This window comes from Sinohyriopsis cumingii, chromosome 1 (genome assembly GCF_028554795.1).
Source record: "Sinohyriopsis cumingii isolate HCF-2022 chromosome 1, ASM2855479v2, whole genome shotgun sequence".
Lineage (NCBI taxonomy): Eukaryota > Metazoa > Mollusca > Bivalvia > Unionida > Unionidae > Sinohyriopsis > Sinohyriopsis cumingii.
This window is the reverse complement of record NC_142961.1, coordinates 61,128,165-61,154,514: the sequence shown is the minus strand read 5'-3', so window position 1 is coordinate 61,154,514 and position 26,350 is coordinate 61,128,165. Positions and strand designations below refer to the sequence as shown.

Here is a 26,350-nt window from a genome sequence, read left to right as displayed (position 1 = left end):
CTACCCATTTAAAGTTCTGCAGCTTGTTACCAGTACTGTATACAAATTTTTTTTAAAACTCTTGACACAAATGGTTTGGTTTTTATGTGCTTGACACCATATTTTAGCACATGATAGGATATACATAGCAGCCAGTATATTTTAGTGGAGGAAGACCCCAGTAAAACCAGGGAAAGAATAACTGATCCATGGGAAGCTGTTCTCAAACACCCAATCTAGCCAAGCTGAGATTCAAATCCACACTGACAGAGGTGAAGTGACATTGATCTGTAAAGGCAAACATGTTAGACCACTTGGTCCTGAGGTGACCCCCTCCTGACATAGACAAACAAATTTTGGCCAGCACATTTCTATCATATGCAGATGAGCTAATTAAACTTTGATGCCATTTGATTGATTATTGTAAGTGTAACAACATTTGAACTTTAATTTATTCAGTAAAACCTTTTATTAAAGTATAGCTGGTGTCTATGCAAGTAACTTTTTAAAATCCACTCTCTTAAGATCCATATCTTCTACATGTATTATGCAGAAAATGCTTGACCTAAATGCAAAATCTGACCTGATACACTTAGATAATAGCTTAATTACTGATGGACATGATAACATTATGTGCCCCTTTCACATTTTTGTTGGGGAACAATAAAAGATAAAGTAACTTACCCCACATAAATTTGCCCATGGGGTGACCTGGTTTGGCACAGGAAGACCGAATCTGGTACAGTCTATCGTCATCTTGTGGTATTGTCATCTGAAACTCTGAAGCATTGAGAATATATATATTTCTTACAGACTGAAAGGCCATTTCCATTAAGAAATTATCTCCAGCTGTATAATCAAATTCTCAAATCATAGCTTGAAAAAAAGACTGTAATAAATATTAATCTAAACACCAACTTAATGCCAGCTCTTGTACCTACTGACAAGAGCTAGGTTCCATGAAAAATTTTGTACTGCTGTATACCATGGTATTTCTGAACATACATTACAAAGCTTGTCTTAAAAAAGTCCTGAAATTGAAGCCAACTTTTTAATACTGATATAATATGCAGGGAAACTTTAAGAAGGATGCAAATGTCCAGGCAACATATTTATCAGATATTTATTAAACATAAAAGATAATCAACAAATAAGAATGTATTTAGTGGACTTGAGAAATTATGTTAAGTTCAGACAGAAAATAAATGCAATAATGAAAATCACAGGATGATTTGCAGTCTTACAATAGAATGCATATGCTTAAAACTTTTATATATCCTAGTTAATCACTAAAACATGTAGGCTTTTGTTTTTTTGGGGGTGGAGGTAATTCTTAATTTTTTTTAAAGTTGGATTTTGCCCAAATATGTTTCAAAAGTCTCCATATGGCCACCATATTGGCATACATGACACATGTCAAACATATGATTAAAGCATTATACATATAATTATATTTGTAAGATTCGCCTTTATTTGTGACAGATACAAATGTTTTGTTTGTATCTGTCACAAACCAGTACAATGAAAAACTACCATAGGATGTCCCACCGGAAACTAAAAATAGTACGGTAAACCAGTAAACCATGCAGCTCTACAACTGACTATGAAAACTATTTGACTCCATGACAAGAAAGCAGGTACATTCATGATAGCATGCATCTCATAGTAAAATCCATTAAATATTGGCTAAGTTGCTGGGCATGGACAGCACAGTGGTAATATGCTTGCTTTGCACTTTTTCTCCAGGCTGAATCTACAATGCTGACACGTCCAGGGTATGGTGTCACCCATCAAATCTCGCATTTCCTCCAGGCTGAATCTACAATGCTAACATGTCCAGGGTATGGTGTCACCCATCAAATCTCGCATTTCCTCCAGGCTGAATCTACAATGCTAACATGTCCAGGGTATGGTGTCACCCATCAAATCTCGCATTTCCTCCAGGTTCAGTGGTTTTCTACATCATAAGGACCACCATTTTGAAGAAACCATTTTCTTCCTGCAGTCTTTATAACCCTGATCTCTAACCTACTGACCCCAAAACTCATAGGTGACTTTCTTGTCTCAAATGCAAGCCATGCACATAGTTTAGTCATAATTTGTGGCATAGGAGACATCTATTTTGTGCAAACCATTTCCCTTCTTTGACAGCCTCTGACTGTGACCTTTGGCTTTTCAATCCTCAAATCAGCAGATGTCTTCCCTATCTCAAATGCAAAGGACATCTACAAAGTTTAAGGAAGACATATTATATATAAGTAGTGTCTTGGAAATCATTTTTCCTTTATTTCAGATCCTATCACCTTGATCTTTGAACCAAAATGGTGCTGTCATGCAGGCTGCCAAAAAATACAGGATACTAATCAACTCTTTATAGTATAAAAGCCATTCTTCTGGGAGTCATTCTGACCTTGACCTTTGGAATCCATGATCAATAGTGTCTTCCTTGTCTGAAATCCATGCCATCCATTAAATTTGGTCAAATACAAGGAACTCTTTATTTTGTGGAAACCATTTCTTTTCCTCATAGTCTGTGACCCTGACAATTGACCTGACCCCAATACCCATGGGTGCCTTTCTTGCCTCAATTGTAAGCCAGCCACAAAGCTAAGTTATAATTTGTGTCCATTTGTGGCATTGGACAGTTCTTTTTGGAAACAATTCTCCTTGGGTCCATCAGATCTGTACTTTTGACATCCAACTATGAAATAAACAGGTTTCTTCCATGTCTCAAACACAAGTCATCTACAAAGTTTAGTCATGGCATGTGGTACTTAAATAGTGTTTGTACAGTTCATTTTTATTTTCTTTAGTGTCTGTGAGCTTGACCTTTTGACACAAAAAAACATAACAGGTGTCATCCATATCTCAAATGAAAGTCATCTGATAAGTTTCAAAGACAAAGAACTCCAGATATTATGCCAAAACCATTTTTCTTCTGCAAGTCACCATTACCCTGATCTCAAGCCATTTACAAACATTTGATCAAGGTAGCTGGACATGGGAACTGCTATCCCTGCTAACATCAACATCTGAGCATCTAAGACTATACTGAATGAATGTTTGTACAATCTATAGAAGCTGAAACTTAACTTTAACTAAGTTAATGAGTGTGTGTGTGTGATTTGGATTTTTAACGCAGCTTTAACAATTTTTCAGTCATATTGCTATGATGTCTGCAGTGTGACAGTTTATAGTGAAGTCTAGCACTGAAGCATCATGCTGCAGACATGTAGCATGATGTCCCACCCATTCACATTATCCTGACACCAGGCCAACCAGTCCTAACACTAACCTCTTAATGACGAGTGCCAACCACCAAGTTAATGATATGAATTTCTTATTATTTAGAAAGAAATTACTCAACAGCCTGGCCAAAATGTTCCTGCACAGTAAGAAATTCAAGTTTTGTCATCCATACATACATATTTAAGAAACTGGAAAGGAACAGTCAAGAAATTAAACATTTTGCAATCAGATTCATGTGCATTGACTCTTCCAATAATTCTATAAATCACAATGTTTCCAATTACACAAATTATTTTCTTCAAATTTATTATAGGTTACATCTGCATATATAATAGCAAATACAAAAATCTACTTGCATCTTGAATCATATATTTTAGAATTTAATTTTGCAAATATGCTGAATATATAAAAATTAACCTGTATAAATGGCAACTGCTGCTATGTATATGTCTTGTATATATTTGTCACCTGCTTAGTCCTAAATACTACTTCAACTTTCTTTGGGCAATTGTGGCTCTTCTCCCATCATTCAAGTCAGTTGGCCTGATAAGTAGTGGCCCTGTGGTTATTACGAATGGAGTCCAAAATGTTAAAGACACTGTAAATTATAATATACAGTTTACTGACCACTGTCCACTGCTTGAATCTCCCTGTCCACACTGTCATTTTTAAGAAGTGGGGACACAAAGAAATTAGCAAATCTATCAAGGGACTTCCTGAAGTGTTTTCTTTCCACATCAAATTGGAAGATAGTCTGCAAAATACAGAAGTTGATGATTACTAAAACTGGAAATATAGATCTATTAATGAAAATGAGACATGTACATGAAATAGATATTCATACAGAATAATGAGACATCATACATTCTTAGTGAATATGGCAGAGAAATTTTGAGGTTTTAGTTTAAACCATATTTATTTCAGAAACTCTCTCAAATACAAGTACAAACATATGATTTGGGGATTCAATACAAGTTATGTGCTTATTAGGGCATTCTCTCCCTAACAGAAACAAAAGATATAACATCACAGCTGTTGTACATGTGGTTGTAAAGAAAAGGTACAACCAAGAAATCATGTCCCACCCAGTCACATTATCCTGACACTAGACTGAACAGTCCTAACACTAACCTCTTAATGCTAAGTGCAAAGCAAGACAGCTAATAATACCATTTTTATACGTCTTTCATATGACTTGGTCAGGGTTCAAACCTGTGACTTCCCACATCCATGCTGGATGTTCCAATCACTTAGGCCACCAGAGCAGTCAAAGATAATGCAAACAGTTGTGATTAGTATGGATTATTTCAATCTTTTAGTCATCCTAATCAAATCTAGCAGACAAGAATATTTTTGCTATATTCTGAACAGCACAGAATGGCCAGATACATGTAATGAAGTTTCAATTCAAAAGTGTGTATCAGAATATTCTGGACAGTCTAAACTCTTAGAACAGTTTATTCTTTATTATTATTATGGAGTTGTTATGTATATTTAATTGAATTGTTTGTTAGATTGAATTTTTTTTAGTCCATTACATGTTATTGTAATGTAATATTGTTTACTGGACTTGATTTTTTTCAAGAATTAAGTTCAGTTCTGTTTGACTTGATTGACTTTTTAAAATTTATTTCACTGATGTAAATACCTAAGAATAGAAACATTATATCTAGTTGCTGACCTTAAAATCACTGACAGTTTTGGTAAACAACTTTTATTATTTTATTTCAAATTCTTTTTCACAGTAAGAATCATTAAGTTGTCTAGGTCATACCTGGACTTCATGACGTGAAGCACATGTTAATTCGATAACAAACTTGTATTTTTTCCAGAAGGTTGAACTGTTGACCCCCATCCAGGAATCTGTTTTTGAGTTATAGTTAGTCTTATAACTGATGTTATGATAAGAATTCAGTGAGTCATGCCTTAACACTTAAGAAGTTAAGTTATTTTATGTTGTGACCAGTTTGGGGTTGAATTTGTATTTTCTTCAAATTATTAAATTTCAAGTGATTGTTTTCCCTGGAAATATGGGTGCTCTAAATTAATTCTTAGACAAGTACAATTACCGAAATTTATACAGAATTCAAAAACTGGAATAATAGTTTCTGTGATTCAACAAGAGAATGTTGAAACATCAGTACATCACCTTCCATTTTGGATTTTCATTGGTATTTGAACTGTGATTCACTTAGAACTTTTCTTTGATAGGGCTTGCGTTTTTTTAATTATTGGATTACAATTTGGATTTAATTCACAATACTGTAAGTTCTTTTTCCTTATTTTTTCACTTTTTATTCAAGGGAATTAACTTATTTGCTACATTTTACAAAGCTTGTTGTCTTCACTTTTTTCTGTTACATATTTTAAGAGCATAGATTCATAACAGGGTTTTCTTAATACAGTCGTCTTGTTATGATTACCTTTCAGTAGTTTTCTCCATCTAGGCATGAACAGAGTGATGTCTATATCTTCTACCAAGCATTCTGACAGATCCAACATTTTATAATAGTGTCATGCATCTATCCATTTTGTTTTCAACACGATACATAAATTCTCAACAAAATGCATAAATGCAATGCAGAGAAATAATAGCCTGTTATGATTTCATTTTCTTCAATGCCAAAAGAAATATAATTTTATTGCAACCTTACACCCATGAGTCATAAATAATACTTCAAAACATTGTAAATGATGTTCAGTAGTTGAGTGGTGCAATGGGGAAAAACCCAAAAGTTAAATGCAATATGTTATCAACTTAATGCTTTACAGCTGGGAAGAATGGGCACAATGACAGATCATGCAAAGTTTAAACATGCATCATGTGTCAGAACATCTCAATCCATATCAAGTTATACATGGATCTGAGGCAATGAGAAGCTGTGTCAGAATATCTCAATCCACATCAAGTGATACATGGATCTGAGGCAATGAGAAGCTGTGTCAGAACATCTCAATCCACATCAAGTGATACATGGATCTGAGGCAATGAGAAGCTGTGTCAGAACATCTCAATCCACATCAAGTGATACATTGATCTGAGGCAATGAGAAGCTGTATCAGAACAGCTCAATCCACATCAAAAGATACATGGATCTTAGGCAATGAGAAGCAGTGTCAGAACAGCTCAATCCACATCAAAAGATACATGGATCTGAGGCAATGAGAAGCAATGTCAGAACAGCTCAATCCACATCAAGTGATACATGGATCTGAGGCAATGAGAAGCTGTATCAGAACATCTCAATGCACATCAAGTGATACATTGATCTGAGGCAATGAGAAGCTGTGTCAGAACAGCTCAATTCACATCAAGTGATACATGGATCTGAGGCAATGAAAAGCTGTGTCAGAACAGCTCAATCCACATCAAGTGATATATGGATCTGAGGCTATGAAAAGCTGTATCAGAATATCTCAATTCACATCAAGTGATACACAGATCTGAGGCAATGAAAAGCTGTGTCAGAACATCTCAAAACACATCATGTGATACATGGATCTGAGGCAATGAAAAGCTGTGTCAGAACATCTCAAAACACATCATGTGATACATGGATCTGAGGCAATGAGAAGTTGCTGCAATGCATGCCAAGATTTATGCATTATGTATTGCTGAAGAGAATAGTTTCAAAGATGACAACCAAAATTTAAATAAGGCAAATGAAGTACTAAGCCATTCTAAAATATCTTTCTTTTGAAGCTAGTCCTATCTGTGGCTGAAGACAGCAGCTCAAACTTAGACAAGTTGAGCCACATCAAGAACCAGTAGAGATGCCATTTCTGGAACAAGGCAAACAAGAGTTGTTTGGATATGTCGAACAACAAATGAGAAAGCTCCATGCTGCTTCCAATATGGTATCTTCTATTATGTCTAAAAGTGACTGAGATCATTATACAGTATCTCTTGATTGTGATAGGGGCTAGCTTCCTGTTCTCAAAGAAGAAAGGAAGGAAGTTAGCCAGATGGGGGATGGAGGCCAAGAGCAGCACGATGTCATTAATGTGACACTTGGCACTTAAAACCTGCCACTTCAAAGTGGATTAGTTTCAGTATATATAATACTCTATTAGAAATGATGGAGGGCAGATTTGGTTTGGTTTTGTGGGGTTAAGACCCCATTCATCACACAATAGGCTATACATGGCAGCCAGTAGGTGTGGTGGAGGAGAACCCTGGAACTACTACCAACCTGGACTCTCCTTGGTAATGAGCTGGCCAGGGCATTCATCCTGTTTGGGTTGTTTCAGACTTGTATATTTATATAGTAATGGGCAAACCAATGAAGGCAGTCCCATAAAATGATGTTTGTGTGTGTGTGTGTTTTGGATTTTTAACACAGCTTTTAAAAAAATTTAGTCATATTGTTTCGATGTTTGCAGTGTGGCAGTTTATAGTGATGTCTAGCACTGGGGCTGCAGACATGTAGTATGATGCTCCATCCAGTCACATTATCCTGACACCAGGCAGACTAGTCCTAAAACTAACCTCTTCATGCTGAGTGCCTAGTGAGGCAGCTATTAGTACCATTTGTATAAGTCCTGGTATGACTTGGCCGGGGTTCAAACCAGTGACCTCCTCCATCCAAGGCGGACACTCTAACCACTAGACCACCGGAGAGGTACCATAGCACGATGCAATGGTCCAAAGATTCTGTGCTTTATTTTGGTAAAGATTGTAATCTGGTGATCAAAGTGACCCAAAATCATGTGCCACAGTGAAATAAAAGCCTCCTGCAAAGGGCAAAGGTAAAGTCAACTGGGGTATAACAGGATTGCCACTGCATTAAGCATGCCAAGGAGTTGAAGAAACTCAATTTAATCTAGGACAGTGAAATGGAGGTAATAGAGACTTTCTTTTGTTAGGACGGTGTGGTACATAAAGGATGCATAAAATCATCTAGCCTGATTATTCAAGCATGAACAGAGCTTGGGAATAAAACACAAAATTTAACCCAAGTCAGATGAGGATGAAATATAGGTCACAGAGATCTACTTTCATGATTAGGGTGTAGTAATCATCAAGACATGTTCCCTCACCACATTTCATGATCCCAGCTGTAACACTACATACACCACTCCCTCGATAACTCGCGCCTGGATAATTCGCTATCCTGCTTATAATGCGGTGTCCGGCGTGGCTCCCAATTTTATTCAAAAGAAAACATATTTTAAATATCTTTACAATATGCTAACGTGAAAAAATTACGATAAGAACTGGTAAATTAAACCTTGATACATCGCTCGTTTTATCATAGAAAATGGTGATTAATGCCCATAAAGATAGAGTCCATATTGTGAAATTTGCAAGTTATAAATAAGATATTATATATTATGTAAGCTTTTTTTTAATGATAAATAGTTGTCAATACACTGTAAATAAACAGTCTGGTTAAATATCGATCAATGAAAACTTCTGGTAAATGCTAACAGGTGGCAACATAGAATGAAATAAACACCAATTAAATGTCTTGCTATGTGAAGTCACATTCTAATCCTTTAATTCCGTTTCATTGTAAACATTATAATCGCAAAATATTCTGTTCTATGAAAGCATGAAAAGAGTCAATCGACCATCACATTGAAACCCATGAGTACTTCTGTGAGAACCTAATTACATGCCGGCTTGTTTTCATCAACAACTTGGGGAAGTGTTTATTACATTAAAAAATCAATTAACAGAGACCTGTGTTGTTTTATCATCTTGAATATGTTTTTTGTATCAAATCAAGCAAGAGAGGTACAAAGAAAAAATTAAAAGGCATGCAAATCTGAGCATAAGTTCTTGTGGTCACAACCGGTATCAAAATTCATTCTATTTGACCAATCGAAAATGATTTCACATTTGTATGTACTTAGCATCATGTAAATGTGACTATGGAGAGTAAAGTAATCAAGCAAAAGGCATTCTCAGTGACTTAAAAGCGGTGCATCATAGACAGGGTTCATAATGGTGAAGCAAGAGCCAAAGTTTGCAATAAACTAAAAATTACTTTGGGATTAGTTATATGATGTTGATTCAGATGATGGGATCAAACGAAAATGAGTACAGACTGCACAAGATACCAAATTAGATGATGCTGTGTACACATGTTCATGCAGCAAAGTGAACAAGGTGTTCCCATCTCTGGAACAATTCTCAAAGCCCATGCAGAGAAAACAGCAAAAATTATGGACAATGAATCTCATTTTAGGGCAAGCCAAGGATGGCTTTGGAGATTCCAGCGCCGACATGGAATTAAACAAAATTCATTGTCAGGAGAGATACGCTCAGCAAATCAGGAAGCCGCATGTAATTATCCAAACCACCTCAGAGAGATAATCATCTGTGAACAATACACAGAAGACCAAATCTTTTAATATTGCATACAGTGGCTGGAGACCCAAAATGTTGACTATGTAAAGATCATACAGTTAAGAAATCTGTGGGATTTTGCTAGGTGGCAGAGAAATCAAGGAGTAACACAAAAAACTCAGATTTGTTTCAAAATGTGAAATTATGTTTGTCAAGCGTGTCACAAACGGCAAGTATTATTGTGTTCAAATTTACCTTGCTTTCAATTTGTAGACCCATTAAATTCATGTTGGTAATGATTAACCTGTGTGTTTTTTTTCATTATACTTCTACCACCATCAAACCTATCTATCTATCGGTCGATCGACAATGTTTCTCAAAAAGAGTGTCGATCTTATGTATTAGAAAAACCCATCTAAGTTGGATCAAGCAATAAAACTAGAATGTATCCAATTCAACACACAAATTAGTGACGTAGTACACAATGTGTGAAGTGGTACATGTGTTAAGTGAACGGAAACCATGTGGAATAATGTTTTTGATGATCTCCTCAATATACTGTAATTTATCATGAAATTAATGTTGCTCAATGAGGAAAAAATAAAGTACACCGTTATGAAGAGATATTTATTCACAGTTAATCTCAGCTCAATTATAAACTGAGTATTCAACACTATAACCTGCCAACCCACCCACCCACTTTTTGCCGTTACGTTGATCCCTTTATTGGTTTTGGCTTTTTTTTATATGTCCCTTGATAAACTGCGCCTCACTTATAGTGTGGTCAATTTTTTTGGACCCCGATGTGCAAGTTATCTAGGGATAGGTGTATATTGAGCAAAACACCAGGGTAGTCATTAGGTTAATGCAAAAACTAGATATAAGCAAGTAAAATGTGAAGTTAAAACACAGAGCCAGTGTAGTGTTAAATGTGGGTCAGTTACCTACTACTGGTATGAATGTACAGTCCATGTCAACATGCATCCACCCAACAACAACAAAATTCCAGATGTAATAATATGCAAAATGGTGCAAAAACTTGTGCATGAAACCCACTCCAAAGTGTTGCCTAGGACTTAGAAGAAAGAATGGTTGAGATACAGTGACATATATGTTATTTTAAGTGCTATGACAATACTAGGATTAGTAAAACAGGCCCTCTCCACTTTGTAGAGACAATATGTAAATGGTTTACAAATCTGTCCATTTTTCAAATTCGGAAAGAGGCCATAATGGCCCACTACTACTGTAGGGGATTCACTAGGTTTGTAGGACATGTAAACGAGAACTCCTTTTACAAAAACAAGCTATAACTGCCCAGTATTTGCATCATTTTGTATTTGTTGGGGGTGGGATGGTTTTAATGGAGCTTGTAACACATTTATAGGTTACCGCATTTGTATGGGAAAATATAAACGAGTTTTCTGGATGGAATACTGCATGACCTTGGGAGTGCAGTATATCCTTCCGACAAAACGAGTTCATATTTTCCCATACAAATGCAGTAACCTTTTTATTATATGCTCATTTTTTTAATTCTACCTAACGCTTAATTATATAAACAAAATACACTACAATAAACAACGTAAATGAATGTATGCCGCATACCAAACTAAATAGACAGTCAAGCGCATATTCATCATTACACAAATCAACATTATTACTGCGCACATAACTCCGCCCAGACAAATGTGAACTTAGTCGCGCGCTCAACATAACTTTCGAAAGAAAATGGCGTGTCTAGTTAAAATTGAAATTTGGAGTCATATTGTGAATGAATTTTCATTGCAACAGCTTTTCCATTTGATCTGGAATGAATAGATTTTGGTATTTTTCTCGATTCTAGGAAATTTCATGATTATGGACTGGATTTGTATGTGACAATTCCACCTGAAATACATGAGATTGAAGAAGCTAGGGAGAAACGTGTTGACATCTGCAAATGTGTTTCTGTTTCTGTCACTGAATGTTTGAAATCATAATGTGGGTAAAATATGAAGTCTTTCAACTGCAATTATCAAAAAGATGCTATGGAATAGAATGCTTATTTCATTTTGAGTGCAGTAAGGAGGATGTAATTGCACTTATTATCGAAATTACAGTACAATTTCGAAATGTGTAATCCAGATTGAGAACCTATTACATGGCTAATGTAATTTCAGATTTGCAGAATTAATAAAATACATTTTGAGGAAATTCAGGATGTAAAACTGTAAGTATATTTTATTTTATCACCAGCTAAAGAAGAGAGTATATGACTTGTCACGTGTATGTTATTTGTAAGAACCTTATCTTGCATCTGTTATATAATGTAGCTAGCCTAAATCCAAAACATTATATCAATGCAGAATGTGCCAAAGCAGCTGTTATGTGGCAGTCCATGAAACATCTGTTTTAGTTCATTCAGAAACAAATTTAAACAACCACAACGTAAAGAGCATCTTACGCGAGTGTACATGATTTGTGTATAAATCAAAAGTGCTGGCGTCAGAAAGTAGTTCCTTTATGCACGTGAATGCTATATGTGTATTGTCGTGCGGGATCAATATCGGGTAATATTGCACGATTCTGACAATGTAAAGTTAACGGGGAAAAAAATGAGCATATAATAATAATGGATACAGCATACCACTCAAATGATGGACAAGTGCCATCCCAAAAGACACACTGTGGCACCAGCTGACCCAGGCTGGCCTGGGTTGGCATTTATCAACAACCTTTGGATTACATGTATAAAACTCAACCAGCTGAGCTACCATGGCTTTCAGCCTAACTTTGCAAATAATAGTACAAATTATTGCAACAATTGTTTTGAGGCAAGTCTGAACAGGAGTTTTTATTTCATATACTCTTTCACAGTCAGTCATTGCATTAGTACTTCCTCCATACTTGTTGATGTAATAATCAAAGTCATTTTCCATTGGATACTTCTCACTTCCCATGAACACCACTGAAAAACAATATATACAAATTTGATATGTTGTGATAAATTCTTTGCAAGGTTCAAACTTGTAATAAATCTACAGTATGTTCTTGTTGCAAATGGTCTGTATGAGTTTCTTACAAATGACAGACAGATATATATTTAAGTGAAGGTGTTGCATGCGGAGATTGTGGATCATATTAAAATTCATTTGAGAAATCAGTTCTGCTTTGCAGCCTATTTTATATTCAAGAAATGAATTGCTTTATCCAGTAACATTTTTTTTATCAATGCAAGGTTAAATACTTCAGTCTAATTTTACTCCTGTTATATTTAGCAAACAATACTACATGATCAGCTGAAAACCATTTACATGGACTCAAAATTATTGGGGTTAAATTTGTACTCTTATTGAATTATTTATTGAGATTACCAAACCCCCATTCTCACAATTAATGTTATAAAGATCAAGTATATGATTACCCTTACTAGCTGATTAAGACGGAGCTTATGGCTGCATTTTTAACTATTGCTGCTCATGCAGCAAGGAACAATATGTAAGGTTACCAATGCACTGGTTGTAACAATGAATAAACATGTGGCTGCTGCAAATGCATATTTGTACTGTAGCAACCAATTATTTCCTAATCAGACCAATAATCTTGTCATAAGATTTAAAGTTTTTATATTGCACTTTTGTGTTGTCATTTTATGGTATCACAGTGTAGCCATGTAAAACATGCAAGTGCCTTAGGTGCGTTTCTTTTATTTAACATGGCCTTTTTGCACCTATTGGCAGCCATTTATCAGTCAATTCTAGCTGGAACAGTGTGTAATGCTTAAAAATTAGCCTAAATAAAACTGGTCAGAAATGCATCATAACATCAATAGGATATGAATGAGAGCTAGTGGCATGATATTTTCCAGTAATACAGATAAGTATGACACTGATTTGGTGTTATTTTCAGTGAGATTAATTTTTCTTTCCATGGAATTTGATTATCAATTACTTATTTCTTAATTCCTACATTAATGCATTAGGTTTCCCTTGGGACTGAGAAGGAAAAATACATACTATGTTCAAGGAAGTGGGCAAAACCTGGTATATCATCTGGGTCACTAAAACTGCCCACACCAACACACAGTGCTGCTGCAGACTATGAAAGAAAAAACGAGAAGAAAACAAAAACTCAATTTGTCAAACTTTTCAATTACAGTACATCTCGCTATGACAATGTTCACTGAAGCCATAAAAGCAGACTGCCTTACAGATGAGGTTATCTTATAATGAGGGATTGCATACTTAATGTCCTTATTATTTGATTAAATAGAATCCAAGTCTGTATCTGCCTTATAAAATCGACTGCCTTATCAGTCATGATACCCTGTACTGATTTATTTTATACTTAATATTACTATCAAAAAGTGGACTTCCTTGTAGGTGAGATTACCTTATGTTGCACTATTGTATAAATGCAATTACTATTCAGTGCCAATACCTACTTTATCCCAAGTACATGTCATCAAAGTTTGGTAACTAGATCATGGAGAACTCAAGTTACTGTGCAGAAACCATTTGTCTTCTGTCAGTCAGTGTCCATCACCTCTGAGCTTTCAAGTTTGAAATAATGTTTCCCATTACTCTAACTGCAATTCATCCATAAAGTTTGGCAAAGTTTTTTAAAAACAAAATTGGTAATAGTTGAAAAATACCATATTAAAAAAATGGCAGGCAAAATACAAGAGTTGATCAAAGTGATTGTCACTCTAATGGCTGAAAATAACTTCCAAGAATTAAAGATAAAATACAATTTCTTCCTAAACCACAGAGTGTTGAAACCATCCAAGATATTCTTGAGCAATAACAAATTTTTCAAATAAGCTCCTGTTGAATATAAAATGGATGTCAACTTGACATGATTTTCATTAAGCACCAAGAAGGCGTCATAAGAAGTCATCTGGTGGAAACCCATGATGATATGATTTTATATTTTGGAGGAGCAGCAATATGATTTTCAAGATGGATACCATATTAGCCATAGTTGATATAAGAGTGACAACATTTCAATTTAGTACCAACCGGACTTCATAAGTAGGCTTTTGATGAACGCACAATGTTGATATGACCAGCCATCGAGGAGAATTAGTGATAACAAGATTTTCAAGACTGTAATTTTGGAACTCATATTAGAAGTCAGATCAGCATTATTTTCATTTAGGACCAACATGATAAAAAATCTTTCAAAGAAATTCTGATAATGATGTGGCCATCCATTCAGGAGTAGCAATAACAAGATGTTCCAAGCTAGCCACAGTGGTGGATATACTGGATGTCAGATTGAACCCCATTTTCATTTTGGGTGAACTAGACATAAGAAATCTTCTGATAAAAATCTCCTGTCAATCTGACTTTCCATTCAGGAGTAGCAGGACAAACAGGTTTTTCAAAATCAACTCTGTGGCAGCCATACTGGACATCAAATCACCATTTTCATTCAGGACCAACCAGATACCTGAAGCAGCTTTTCAGTGAAAACCCCATTTTGATCTGACCAATAGAACTAAGTAAATCTGTCAGAAAAAATATGATTTTCCAAATCATATTTCCTCCACTTGCATGTACAAAAAGTTAAATTCGAGCCCTTCATCAGAAGAATGACTTTTGGACTGGAGTCACATGATCAACTACATGTTCACCTGGGAACAAAATCCTTCTGTACAATGGCAGAAGTTCCAATCATGAATCACAGATCAACACTGGCTCCCCCTACATGATTTCAATAGCTTCTCTTATTTTCAACCTCAGGGTATTATTCTCTCTACCAAGTACTCTGATGTTATATTCATACTGAACAATATTCAAACTGATGCATCCATTCACTAAGCTTCATTACTCAAATACTATGGTAACCAAGATCATCATCAGCGATACATGAAAATATCCATTTTGTGATTAATATGGTGGTGAATTTTAAGGACTTTCCTTGCAAAACTCTGCAAAATATATACATAAGATGGCATATTACAAAGTCCATTTCAATTAAGCCCAGCAAAATTAGACGGAATATCACATATCAGATTTCAAATCAAGCCCAAGAAAATGAGATGGCATATCACAAAACCCATTACAAAAGCTGAACAAAATAAGAAGAAATATGACAAGTTCCATTTCAAATCAAGCTGAACAAAATAAGATGGCATATCACAGTCCATTTCAAATCAAGCCCAACAAAAACGTTGGTGTATCACACATACCATTTCAACTCAAGCCCAGCAAAATAAGATGGCATATCACACTTTCCATTTCAACTCAAGCCCAACAAAAAAGGCAGCATACCATACATCTCATTTCAGCTCAAGCCCAACAAAAAAGGCAGCATACCACACATCCCATTTCAGCTCAAGCCCAACAAAAAAGGCAGCATACCATACATCCCATTTCAGCTCAAGCCCAACAAAAAAGGCAACATAACACACATCCCATTTCAGCTCAAGCCCAACAAAAAAGGCAGCATACCACACATGCCAGTTCAGCTCAAGCCCAACAAAAAAGGCAGCATACCACACATGCCAGTTCAGCTCAAGCCCAACAAAAAAGGCAGCATACCACACATCCCATTTCAGCTCAAGTCCAACAAAAAAGGCAGCATACCACACATGCCAGTTCAGCTCAAGCCCAACAAAAAAGGCAGCATACCACACATCCCATTTCAGCTCAAGCCCAACAAAAAGGCAGCATACCACACATGCCAGTTCAGCTCAAGCCAAACAAAAAAGGCAGCATACCACACATCCCATTTCAGCTCAAGCCAAACAAAAAAATGGCAGCATACCACACATCCCATTTCAGCTCAAGCCCAACAAAAAAAGGTAGCATATCACACATCCCATTTCAGCTCGAGCCCAACAAAAAAGGCAGTATACTAAACAACCCATTTCAGCTCAAGCCCAACAAAAAAGACAGCATACCACACATCCCATTTCAGCTCAAGCCAAACAAAAAAATGGCAGCATACCACACATCCCATTTCAGCTCAAGCCCAACAAAAAAGGCAGCATACCACACATCCCATTTCAGCTCAAGCCCAACAAAAAAGGCAGCATACCACACATCCCATTTCAGCTCAAGCCCAATAAAAGTGAGAGGCAGTAACTAGCATGCTGTAACTCCCAATTACCTTTTTCTCTCCTTCTCTAGCAGAATTTAGAGCACGATTGTTGATGTCCTTGCCAAATTTTTCATCTTCTACAAAAAATAAAATACATAGTTTTCTTAAATAGGGTCAAATATCTGCCTATGTAGTAGCTTATGCTAAAATATGACTTGTGGATTCATATCAAGCAACTGGTACAAGAATTATTTATTACAAATACAAAACTTAAACATATGCAAACTAGCATCTCAGAGAACCCTTTAAAGTATTATAGTTGCAGTACAGTTCTAGTGTTTGCTTTTTCTTTTGTTTGTAAAATGTTCTGTTCATCAGGTACATGTACTGCAATTGGTGGTAAGTCTTCATACAAACTTTGTCTACTCACATGATGCAGATCTAACATCCACATTATTTCATGACATAAATATTGTCTCTTACAACAGAATGCATCACCAAAAATATACTATTTAATTCATCTTATGTAATGGAACAAAATCACTTAGAATGGTTTAAGAATTTAAATGCTGAATACCATTATTTGAACTCCAATTATAGGGCTCAAGACCAACTGGACTGCATCCAAAATGAAATTACCAAAGGAATATATGCCACTGTATAAAGCTGAGACTGCTTTAACTTGTGAAACTCACATCTTGGAGATGTTGCTTGCTTTATCAGTTTGTTTGTTTGTAGCATCACTTTACGACACCCCAGCACTATAGTAGCTACATGTAAATGATACCAACACTGCTCCGGTGGCCTAGTGGTTAGAGTGTCCGCCTCAGATCTGAGAGGTCGTGGGTTCTATCCCCGGCCGAGTCATACCAAAGACTTACAAAAATGGTACTAACACCTGCCTCGCTTGGCGCTCAGCATGAAGAGGTTAGTGTTAGGAATGGTCGGCCTGGTGTCAGGATAATGTAACTTGGCAGGACATCATGCTAGATGTCAGTGGCATGATGCCCAAGTGCTAGACATCACAATAAACTGCCACACTGCAGACATCATAGAGATATGACTGAAAAATTGTTAAAGCTACGTTAAAAATCCAAATCACACACACACATGATGCCAACAAAATCCCAAGAAGATAAAACTTCAAAAAAAACTGTAAACATGAAGTACACAATAAAATATAAACACAAAAACAATGTAACAAATTCTGTAAAATGCACATTAAAAAAATATACTGGTAAAATGTGTACATATCTAAAAACATGATGTTTTGTGACCTCGGATACGTTAACATGTCATATTTAAGATGCTGCAAGACTTTCATGATAGAAAGTAAATTGCAAAAGATATAACTTGTTTTTATAGAGGTTTCAACATGTTCAAAGTTTCAAGAATGTCTGTAACATCTCTAATAGCAACTCAGGCTTTATCCAGTAAATGACTTGAGATGGTGCCATAAGGTGTTGCAATGGCAGCTCCAATTCTCTCCATCTTTGAACCATCTTTATACAGGGATATATGGCTCTGATTTCATTGAATATATTCTGCAGTGCTCAAAAAATCCAATAGCCCAATGCCCCTCTAACTTCAGATCAGACCCCTCCTTTATTCTGAGGTGCCCATTGGACTTGTCCAAATTTTTTATATTTAAGAAAACTTTAATCATACTGATGAAGTACTGAAATTTAATTTCAAGATTTCAAATGGCATGTAAATTATTATTATTAATACCCATGTATGCCCATTACGCTTATGAAGATCATATGCTTATCATACCTCTATCGAAAGTTGTAAACTTGGTGTAAAGAACTCAGCAGGGGACTTATGAATCAGGAAAAGATTGCCTAGGTGATCTATATTTAGTGCTCACATGTCTTTAACATCCATGTGATTATACCAGAGGTAGGAAAAAATACCTTTTTCAATATTTATGTGCATTCAGAAAAAAGCCAGAACCAGTCTAGTGGTTACCTGAACTGTTCCAGAAGTTGTTGCAACTGATGCCTGAATATGTTATTAATGTAATCTGGAGAGTTAAGGTCAAATGTGGGATTTTTTTAAGGTATTGTAAGTAATAAAGGGACTGATATTGGTCCATGGTGGCTTTCTTGAGTCTTAATTGGCTGTCCTCTGGTGGAGGTGATATAAAATGGAAAGACCACCTAAAAATGACTTTTGCAGAAACACTTGAATAAGTATTTTGACTATTTATGGTCTTGTTCAACTGCTCTTGTGTTGTTCAAGATATTCCAAGTTAAAGTTTAATGAATAATAATGAACTGCCCCTTGTTCACACTTACAGTAAAGTAACGCAACACTTTTTAAACATATTAATTGGTATTAAGTGGCACCTATGAGCAACAGCAAAAGTGTAAAGAGAAGCTGTATAAAGCAAGACACACTTCAGATGCTAATGAACATAAACCCTGTTGATCGAATGAGCAAGAAAGGACACTGATAGAGCAATCAGACAATGGCTGACCTCAGGATCTAGAGAAAACATTGCTTTATGTCAGTGTATCCCCCAGGGGTGTAAAACTGAGGGTAAAAAAAAAAACCTTGGTGTCAGAACTGGGGGTCAAATAAAAAATGTGGGGATCAAAAATATACTGACAAATTTTCATCCAACTTGTACTTTTTCAGCTTGAAATAGGATATTGCAACTTGCACAACATACTCTCTCTCTCTAAACATACCTTTAAACCAACATGCACAGTTAAATTTAACAAACAAATGCATTGTCCATTCAAAGAATAATTTTATTAGTTCATTTTTCTTTTAAAATCGTACTTTTAACAGTCTCCTTATAATCTTTTTGAAGCAATATTATACACCAACATATTACATACAAGCCAATACAAAAAGGCTAATAAATCGTTTTAACCGAATGTCATAAAATGTGTACTATCATCAGTTTCATTGTACTTCGTCCTAGAACAAATTTATCCAAAAATCAAGGATGCTAATGATTAATCTTGTTTCTAATAAGTTACACTTGAACTTTAAGGTCTTTCTTTTATTGCAGCAAAGTTAAAAACCAACAAAATCTGCAATGACCCCTTGACTGTGTAATCCAAATAAACGCATTTGTCTCGGCAAGTTTACTGATTTCTTTGTTGTGAAAGAATGTCTTAGATTATAATATGTTCTCCATATATATTGTGGCGAACGAGGACAGATTTGTTAAAATTCTTAAACCCTGTCACGAAAGGATTATTCAGTTATGTAGTCTTCGCAATCACGCTTTCATAAGTCACACCAGTAATCCTAATGGATGTGCCGTATTTCAGTCAAGGGAATTATTTTCTCCATTTTTTGATCAAAGTTAGATACACATTTACTATTTTGTGTTCTGTTTCTTTCACTTTCTTCACGGGGGCCCCGAGTGGCCGAGTGGTCTAAAGCGCTTTCCGTTATGGATCACTGCCATCTCACCTCTGTCTGCGTGGGTTCGAGTCTCGGATTCGGCTAATGTGGGTATGTGAGAATGCTTGCTAGTAGCTTCTCATGGGTCGGTGGTTCTTTCCTGGGTTTCCCGGGTTCTTCCTCCACCATTAATACTGGCCGCCATGTATAGCCTATCGTGTGCTGAAAAATGGCGTTAAACCCTACAACAACAACAACAACAACACCTTCTTCGCTAATGATTTTTAGTGCACGACGTTTTAACCTGGAGATTACTTCCTCGTGCAACAAGTATTGAGGTTAAACATCAAGATGACATCTTGCTGAGCTCAATGGAAATCGCGTCGTAGGAGCTCGCTAGATTAGGGGAAGCTACTCTGTCATAACATTGCCTATGCTAATCTGGTTCCTTATTTCATATGTTCCCTGCATTCCACTCCACTATACGAATAGAGGAGCCCAACACATGGAGTAAACAAAGCAGGGAACCAGTCAATGCCTATGCTCGAAGTATACACGATGCCACCCTTCGTTCAACGCATTGGATATTGAATAAATCCTGATTGCATTATGCGAATCCCTTACGTAAAAAAAAAACGCACGGCAACAGAATGTGTACGTCAATTTTCTAAAGCATGTGTCCCTGACGCACAAGTGTGCGTAAAGGGAAACACTGTTTACGTTAAATATTTTGAGAGCTAAACAAACACACAGGTCAATTTAAAATGACTTTGTTTTTGTCTTTTCATATTTGAAGTGCAGCAATTGCAATATTGTTTGACGAATACTTGAAAGAAAAAAATAAGGCAATTTTGGACATATGGAAATTAGAAAATGGGTTTGTGGAATTTTAGTCTGGCCTTGTGATTTTTTTTAATGTCACTAGCCATGTACTTGTGTCTAAACAAAAAATACTTTGAGTACATAGATGATCTCAAATGAGTAATGCCTTAATATTGAGCTGGACATTTTTCAATGAGTTTCATAAATTTAATATTAGCTCATTACCCATTGGAGATTCTTTTTATCACATAGTGTTTATTTCAGTGGAAATTATTTAGATGGAAAGAAGAATGCATATTTTTGTTCATTCTGACAGATGATGCAACTTTCATTTGCTGTGCGTAAAAAATAGTCACAACCAATGTGGAACTAGTATTGACGTATAAAAGTATATTATACTTTTCTTACAACTATAAAGCAAAGAACAAGCATCCTTCCAAATAAACAGAACAGTTGAAACTATGCCTAGCTACTGATGGCTTGATGAATACATTTCGCTGCAACACAACACTAGAACTAACCTAGATATGGTGAAGGGGCATCTCAGAAAGTATGGTCAGTCAGTGTACCTCAAACAAAAATCACAGGCAAAGTCGTTTTCACTTTCTCAAAAGAAGAGGGCAAAGTTTATATTTTTTAGGCAACTAAGTCACCTACTTCACCTGGTAACAAGACCCCTGCTTATATATAAAAAAAAGTTCTATATCTGTAAAATAAATATAAAGCAATTTCCTCTAAACAGCTTATATTTTATTTTACCACATTTGTTTTACTTTAGGTGTGATAATTTGTTGTCATATTTTGGGAGCAAGTTCAAAATCACCCAAAGGCAAGTTCAATTTTTCAATTTTGTTTGCCCTAGACACTAAATAAAGCTTATACCTGTACCGGAATGATCTGATTCCTCAGAGCAGTCGCTATCAGCCTCATCTGACTCCGACTCAACTGTGCAGTCCTGGATTGCCAGATTCTCGTCTGCAGTTCCAGTCAAATCTGACACAAGAATTGCCCTCAGTCCATTATTAAGGTTGATTAATCTGCAATGAGTAAGGGTTTTACCAGTCTCATTCCAGGGTTCAGGATTCATGGCTAAAAATATCAAACAAATTCTTATACTAGCCCCAAGTGAACATATTCATAAAATTTCTAACATAATGCCAGGCATATTATACTTGAAATTTCTAGTTAATAATTGTACTTGCACATGCCTGCCAGACAATAAAATTAGCTTAGCCCCAAGTATCATTGTTGGATTTCTTTTGTAGGCTATTATCAAGTAATGCAGTGGTAGTTTTATGTGTGAACCAAGAGATCAGTTGTCAAAATCAATACCTCTCAGCCTACATCTTAAATTCCCCTTGATTCACTAATCAAATATTAAACAGTTGTTACATGGGGAGAAAAAGGCAACAAACAGCTATATTTGTTGTTTTTTATATGATACATGTCCTTGGCGTGTATTTTAAAAACTATGGACTGATACAAGTCATTACCTATAGCCAAGTTGCGTTTCCCCAATGTTTTTGTTGATACAATGTATTTACCTACTTTATGATCTTATATGTGTAGCCCTACCCATTGGAGTAGGATCTAATCCAAATTTTTATGCTGCCACGAATAAAAAGTAAACAAAATACCATACAAAATGGTTAGATGTATAGTTGTATTGGTGTAAAAGAAGTATTGCAACATTCTTGATCACTGCATCCAAAGTGTTTACACCCACAAATACATTCAAAGAAAGAACACGCAGCCTTCCATTAGATTTAAAGTTGGAGGGTGAGTTGCCAAAGTAAGCAGGTGGTGGCAGACCTCCAATGGGGATAAAGCAGTGCTTAAAAAATCTGATATCCCAGCATACAGATTGGTCCCCTCCTGTATTCTAAGTGAAGAGCCAGTTGGGCTTGTCAAAAAAAATCTATTTTACCTGAGAAAGCTTTGATTGTGCTGATGAAATGTGGAAATTTATTTTCAAGATGTTGATCTGCCATAACAAGGCGTGTCATGTGAAAAACATAATTTTTACTCCCCAAACCTAGTCCTACAATGTAAGACATAGCACATGTTGCTTTTCTTTTAGTGCTATGTCTTACTATCGAAATAATGGCCTTGTATAGCATGTTCCGATGTTGTGGACATCAGAATGAGTAATCAAAGTTTCAGGAACATCTCACACACTTGGCAGCCTATATTTACACTCTTCCACTAATTTATGTGTAATTAATATACTTACTGTGCTGTCTTTATCCTAGTGGAATGAAAATATGATACTAGCAAATGGACACATTTTCACATTCCACTGGCATACATTTGAATTTGTTGCAATGTGATGGTAGTCTAGGTATGCCGAAGTGGAAATAGGTTCATGTTGGGGATATATTTCTTGAACGAAACGAACCGTTGCTTACAGTTCCAATAGGTTAAATATATTTTTTATTCATTTCGTTAAAAAATAATATTTCAACTTAACCCGATTTCTGCATTCCTGGCTTTCATTGCTTCCCAGCCAACTGAAATGTAGGCCAATAAAACTTGAAAACAGGTCCATTTCTTTCGTGAGAATTTGAATTTATTATAGAAAAGACATCTTAGTAAGTAAAGTCTGACTAAAACAGTTAAGACTTTACTTTGTAGAAAAGCGTTGTTATTTTAGTTGTCAATTGTGTGAAATATTCCTGAAAATTTGACTTTCGTAACAATGTTGGTCGACGTCAAAACACGCTACTCAGCGCTGTTAGTTAAGTTGTAAGACTTTGACACCTACAACATAAATATCAGCATCGAGGTCTTACATGTAGGACTATCCCCAAACCATGACACTGTCAAGTTTAGAAAAAATACAGCTTTTAGTAATCTTCGAAAATAGAACAAAAAACATATTTCAGTATATGCCCATTACATGTAGCATGAAAAGCTATAAGTAGTCTAGTCCTACAATGTAAGACATGTTGGTTTGTTTAAGTGCTATGTCTTACTATCCAAATAACAGCCTTGTATAGCATGTTCCAATGTCAATGACATCGGAACAAGTAGTCAAAGTTTCCGGAATATCTCACACATTTGGCAACATATATCGACACTCTTCCACTAATTTATGTGAAATTAACCCTTTACCTCAAGCAAGCGCCTTTGGATACCTGTATTCCATTCGCATTAAAGCACCTTTTGACATTTCTACTCCATTCACATGGAAGCACCTTTTGATGTCTGCTGTAAACATCAACCATTTTAAGCCGGTTTTCGTAGTGCCACCTTTGGGGAAAACCCCCTATTAAATACTACATTCATTTCTGGGAATGACAATTACGTCAGATCACGTGGCCACTGTTTATGCTCTGGTTGATATCTGCTATTTAAAGTAACTGGGTCGTAATCTCCACTCTCCAAAATGTAGGTAGGGGCCCCCGAGTAGCCGAGTGGTCTAAAGCACTCACCATTCTGGATCACTGCCATCTTGCCTCTGTCTGCGTGGGTTCGAGTCCAAGGCTCGGCTAGCATGGGTATGTGGGAAAGCCTGCCAGTAGCTTCTCGTGGGTCGGTGGTTCTTCCCTGGGTTTTCCAGGGTTCTTCCTCCACCAGTTATATTGGCTGCCATGTATAGCCTATCTTGTGCTGAAAAATGGCGTTAAACCCTAGAACAACAACAACCAAAATGAAGGTCGCGGATTTCATTCAGTACTTACTAAGTTTTCACAATTAGAATCATAACTATGAAAGCTTCAATAACTTAGGTAAAGGCTCTGATATTGACATAGACATCAATTAGATTTTATAAATTATAAAATTCAGATGACTTAGTGATGTAGACGCGGACAAAAAACTTGTAAATTTCGAGTATGAAAAATAGCAGCTACGATTGGTCATGCAGTCTCACTGACTTGACGGTGAATGAGTTCTCTCAAGATTTTAAAGCACATAAAAAATTCTTCCGTGAAAAATAATTACACAGCTATAACAATCGGACTTTACTCTTAAATTTTTCCACATGTAATAGATGTATACCAAAAATGTAAAATGCTTAAAACTGCTGTTAAACGCAACATACACTACACTGCTTAACAGTAGGAAGGCCTATGCATATGGAGTCAAATAGGTAACAGGTCTTTTATTAATAGCACGCTGCCCTTTGTAACTATGCTCTATGAGGTAAAGGGTTAACATACTGTGCTGTCTAAATCCTGGCGGAATGAAAATATGACACTAGCAAATGGACGCATTTTCATGTTCCACTGACATACATTTGAATTTGTTGCAATGCGACAGTAGTCGAGGTATGCCGAAGAGTGTAAGTAGATTCATGTGGCGGATATGTTTCCTGAACGAAACGAAACATTACTTTACAGTTCCAATAGGAATAAGATATTTGTATTCATTTCGTTAAAGAATAATATTTCAACTTAACCCAATTTCGGCATTCCCGACCTTCATCGCTTTCCAGTCAACTGAAATGTAGGCCAACGAAACTTTATAACAGGCCAATTTCTTTTGTGAGAATTTGAATTTATTAGAGAAAAGACATCAGAGTAAGTAATGTCTGACTAAAACATTATGACTTTACTTTGTAGAAAAGCACCGTTATTTTAGTTGCCAGCTTTGTGAAATATTCCTGAAAATTTGACTTTTGTTACGATGTTAGTTGACATCAAAACACACTACACAGCACTGTTAATTAGGCAGTAAGACCCTGATGCCCAAAACGTAAATATCAGCGTCACGGTCTTACCTGAAGGACTATAAGTAGTCATGACTGGGGCTATGTAAAACTATCCTCTGGGCAGTTTAAATAAAGGCAATTAAAAATCAAAGAGGTCAGGTATAAACCATCATCGCCTGGTTTACTTATGTTGCTCCCAACCGCTATTGTGGTGCATTTGAAGACTGCAGTGGCTGAGCCCATTGCTAATTTACATAAGTAAAAAATATCACAGTATGCTCTTTGGCAATCCTCGAAAACACCCACCTCACCCACCAACGATTGGAGAATTTTCAACAATATGTATATTAGTATTTGATATGACAATTAGCAATGTCTATCTGTAAGGACTGAGTTAAACATCCGTTCAAGAGGCTGGAAAAGGTACCTATATTCTCGTTTGTCATTCAGTGATTTCACGATCGCTGGATAGGCACCGGGCGCACTTGTCATTGACATTTGACGGCTAGACATTGTAATCAGACGGTTTACAATTCGTTTGGTTTGACTTATTAAAACTCTACAACATAACATCTAAACTGAAAAACATTTCAGAATACAAACTTATTCAAAATCAAGTCAAGCGAAAACCAATGTGAGAAACAGTGGATCTGTCACATGTGTTCTGTCTGTTCTGCGAATATGCCAATAATCTCCACGGTGAAAACTATCAGCGTCGGTCAATCGAAATTTCGGAACAGAGCAGTACACCGTATAGAAATACGGATACTGTAAGTTACCGACATCATTTTGGTAACATGAGTTTTTTTTAATGATTCATTGGGATATGAAAATCACAGTAAAATACTTGTGCACATATCTGAAATCAGAAAACTAAACACTGCCAATTAAAATGAATCAATTGATAAAATAAGCGGCATGAGTAGTATAGTCTGGCGGTGTAAGCCTAAACA

General features: G+C 36.1%; 1 protein-coding gene across 3 annotated transcripts in view; it reads right to left on the bottom strand.

Moving 5' to 3' along the window:
* LOC149806959 (nardilysin-like) overlaps positions 1-26,098 on the bottom strand; it is a 133,871-nt gene extending 107,773 nt beyond the window's left edge. Inside the window, exons 1-7 of one of the 3 annotated variants that reach the window (XM_089960151.1) lie at positions 25,825-26,098; positions 21,626-21,780; positions 16,625-16,692; positions 13,522-13,603; positions 12,373-12,473; positions 3,856-3,982; positions 664-759 (exon numbers count right to left, since the gene is read on the bottom strand). In XM_089960151.1, coding sequence (XP_089816277.1) covers positions 664-759; positions 3,856-3,982; positions 12,373-12,473; positions 13,522-13,603; positions 16,625-16,692; positions 21,626-21,780; positions 25,825-25,970 — 775 coding nt within the window. In that variant the 5' untranslated portion in view covers positions 25,971-26,098. The other 2 variants (XM_089960152.1, XM_089960153.1) reach the window with 2 other exon arrangements.
* Positions 26,099-26,350: the final 252 nt, after the last annotated feature.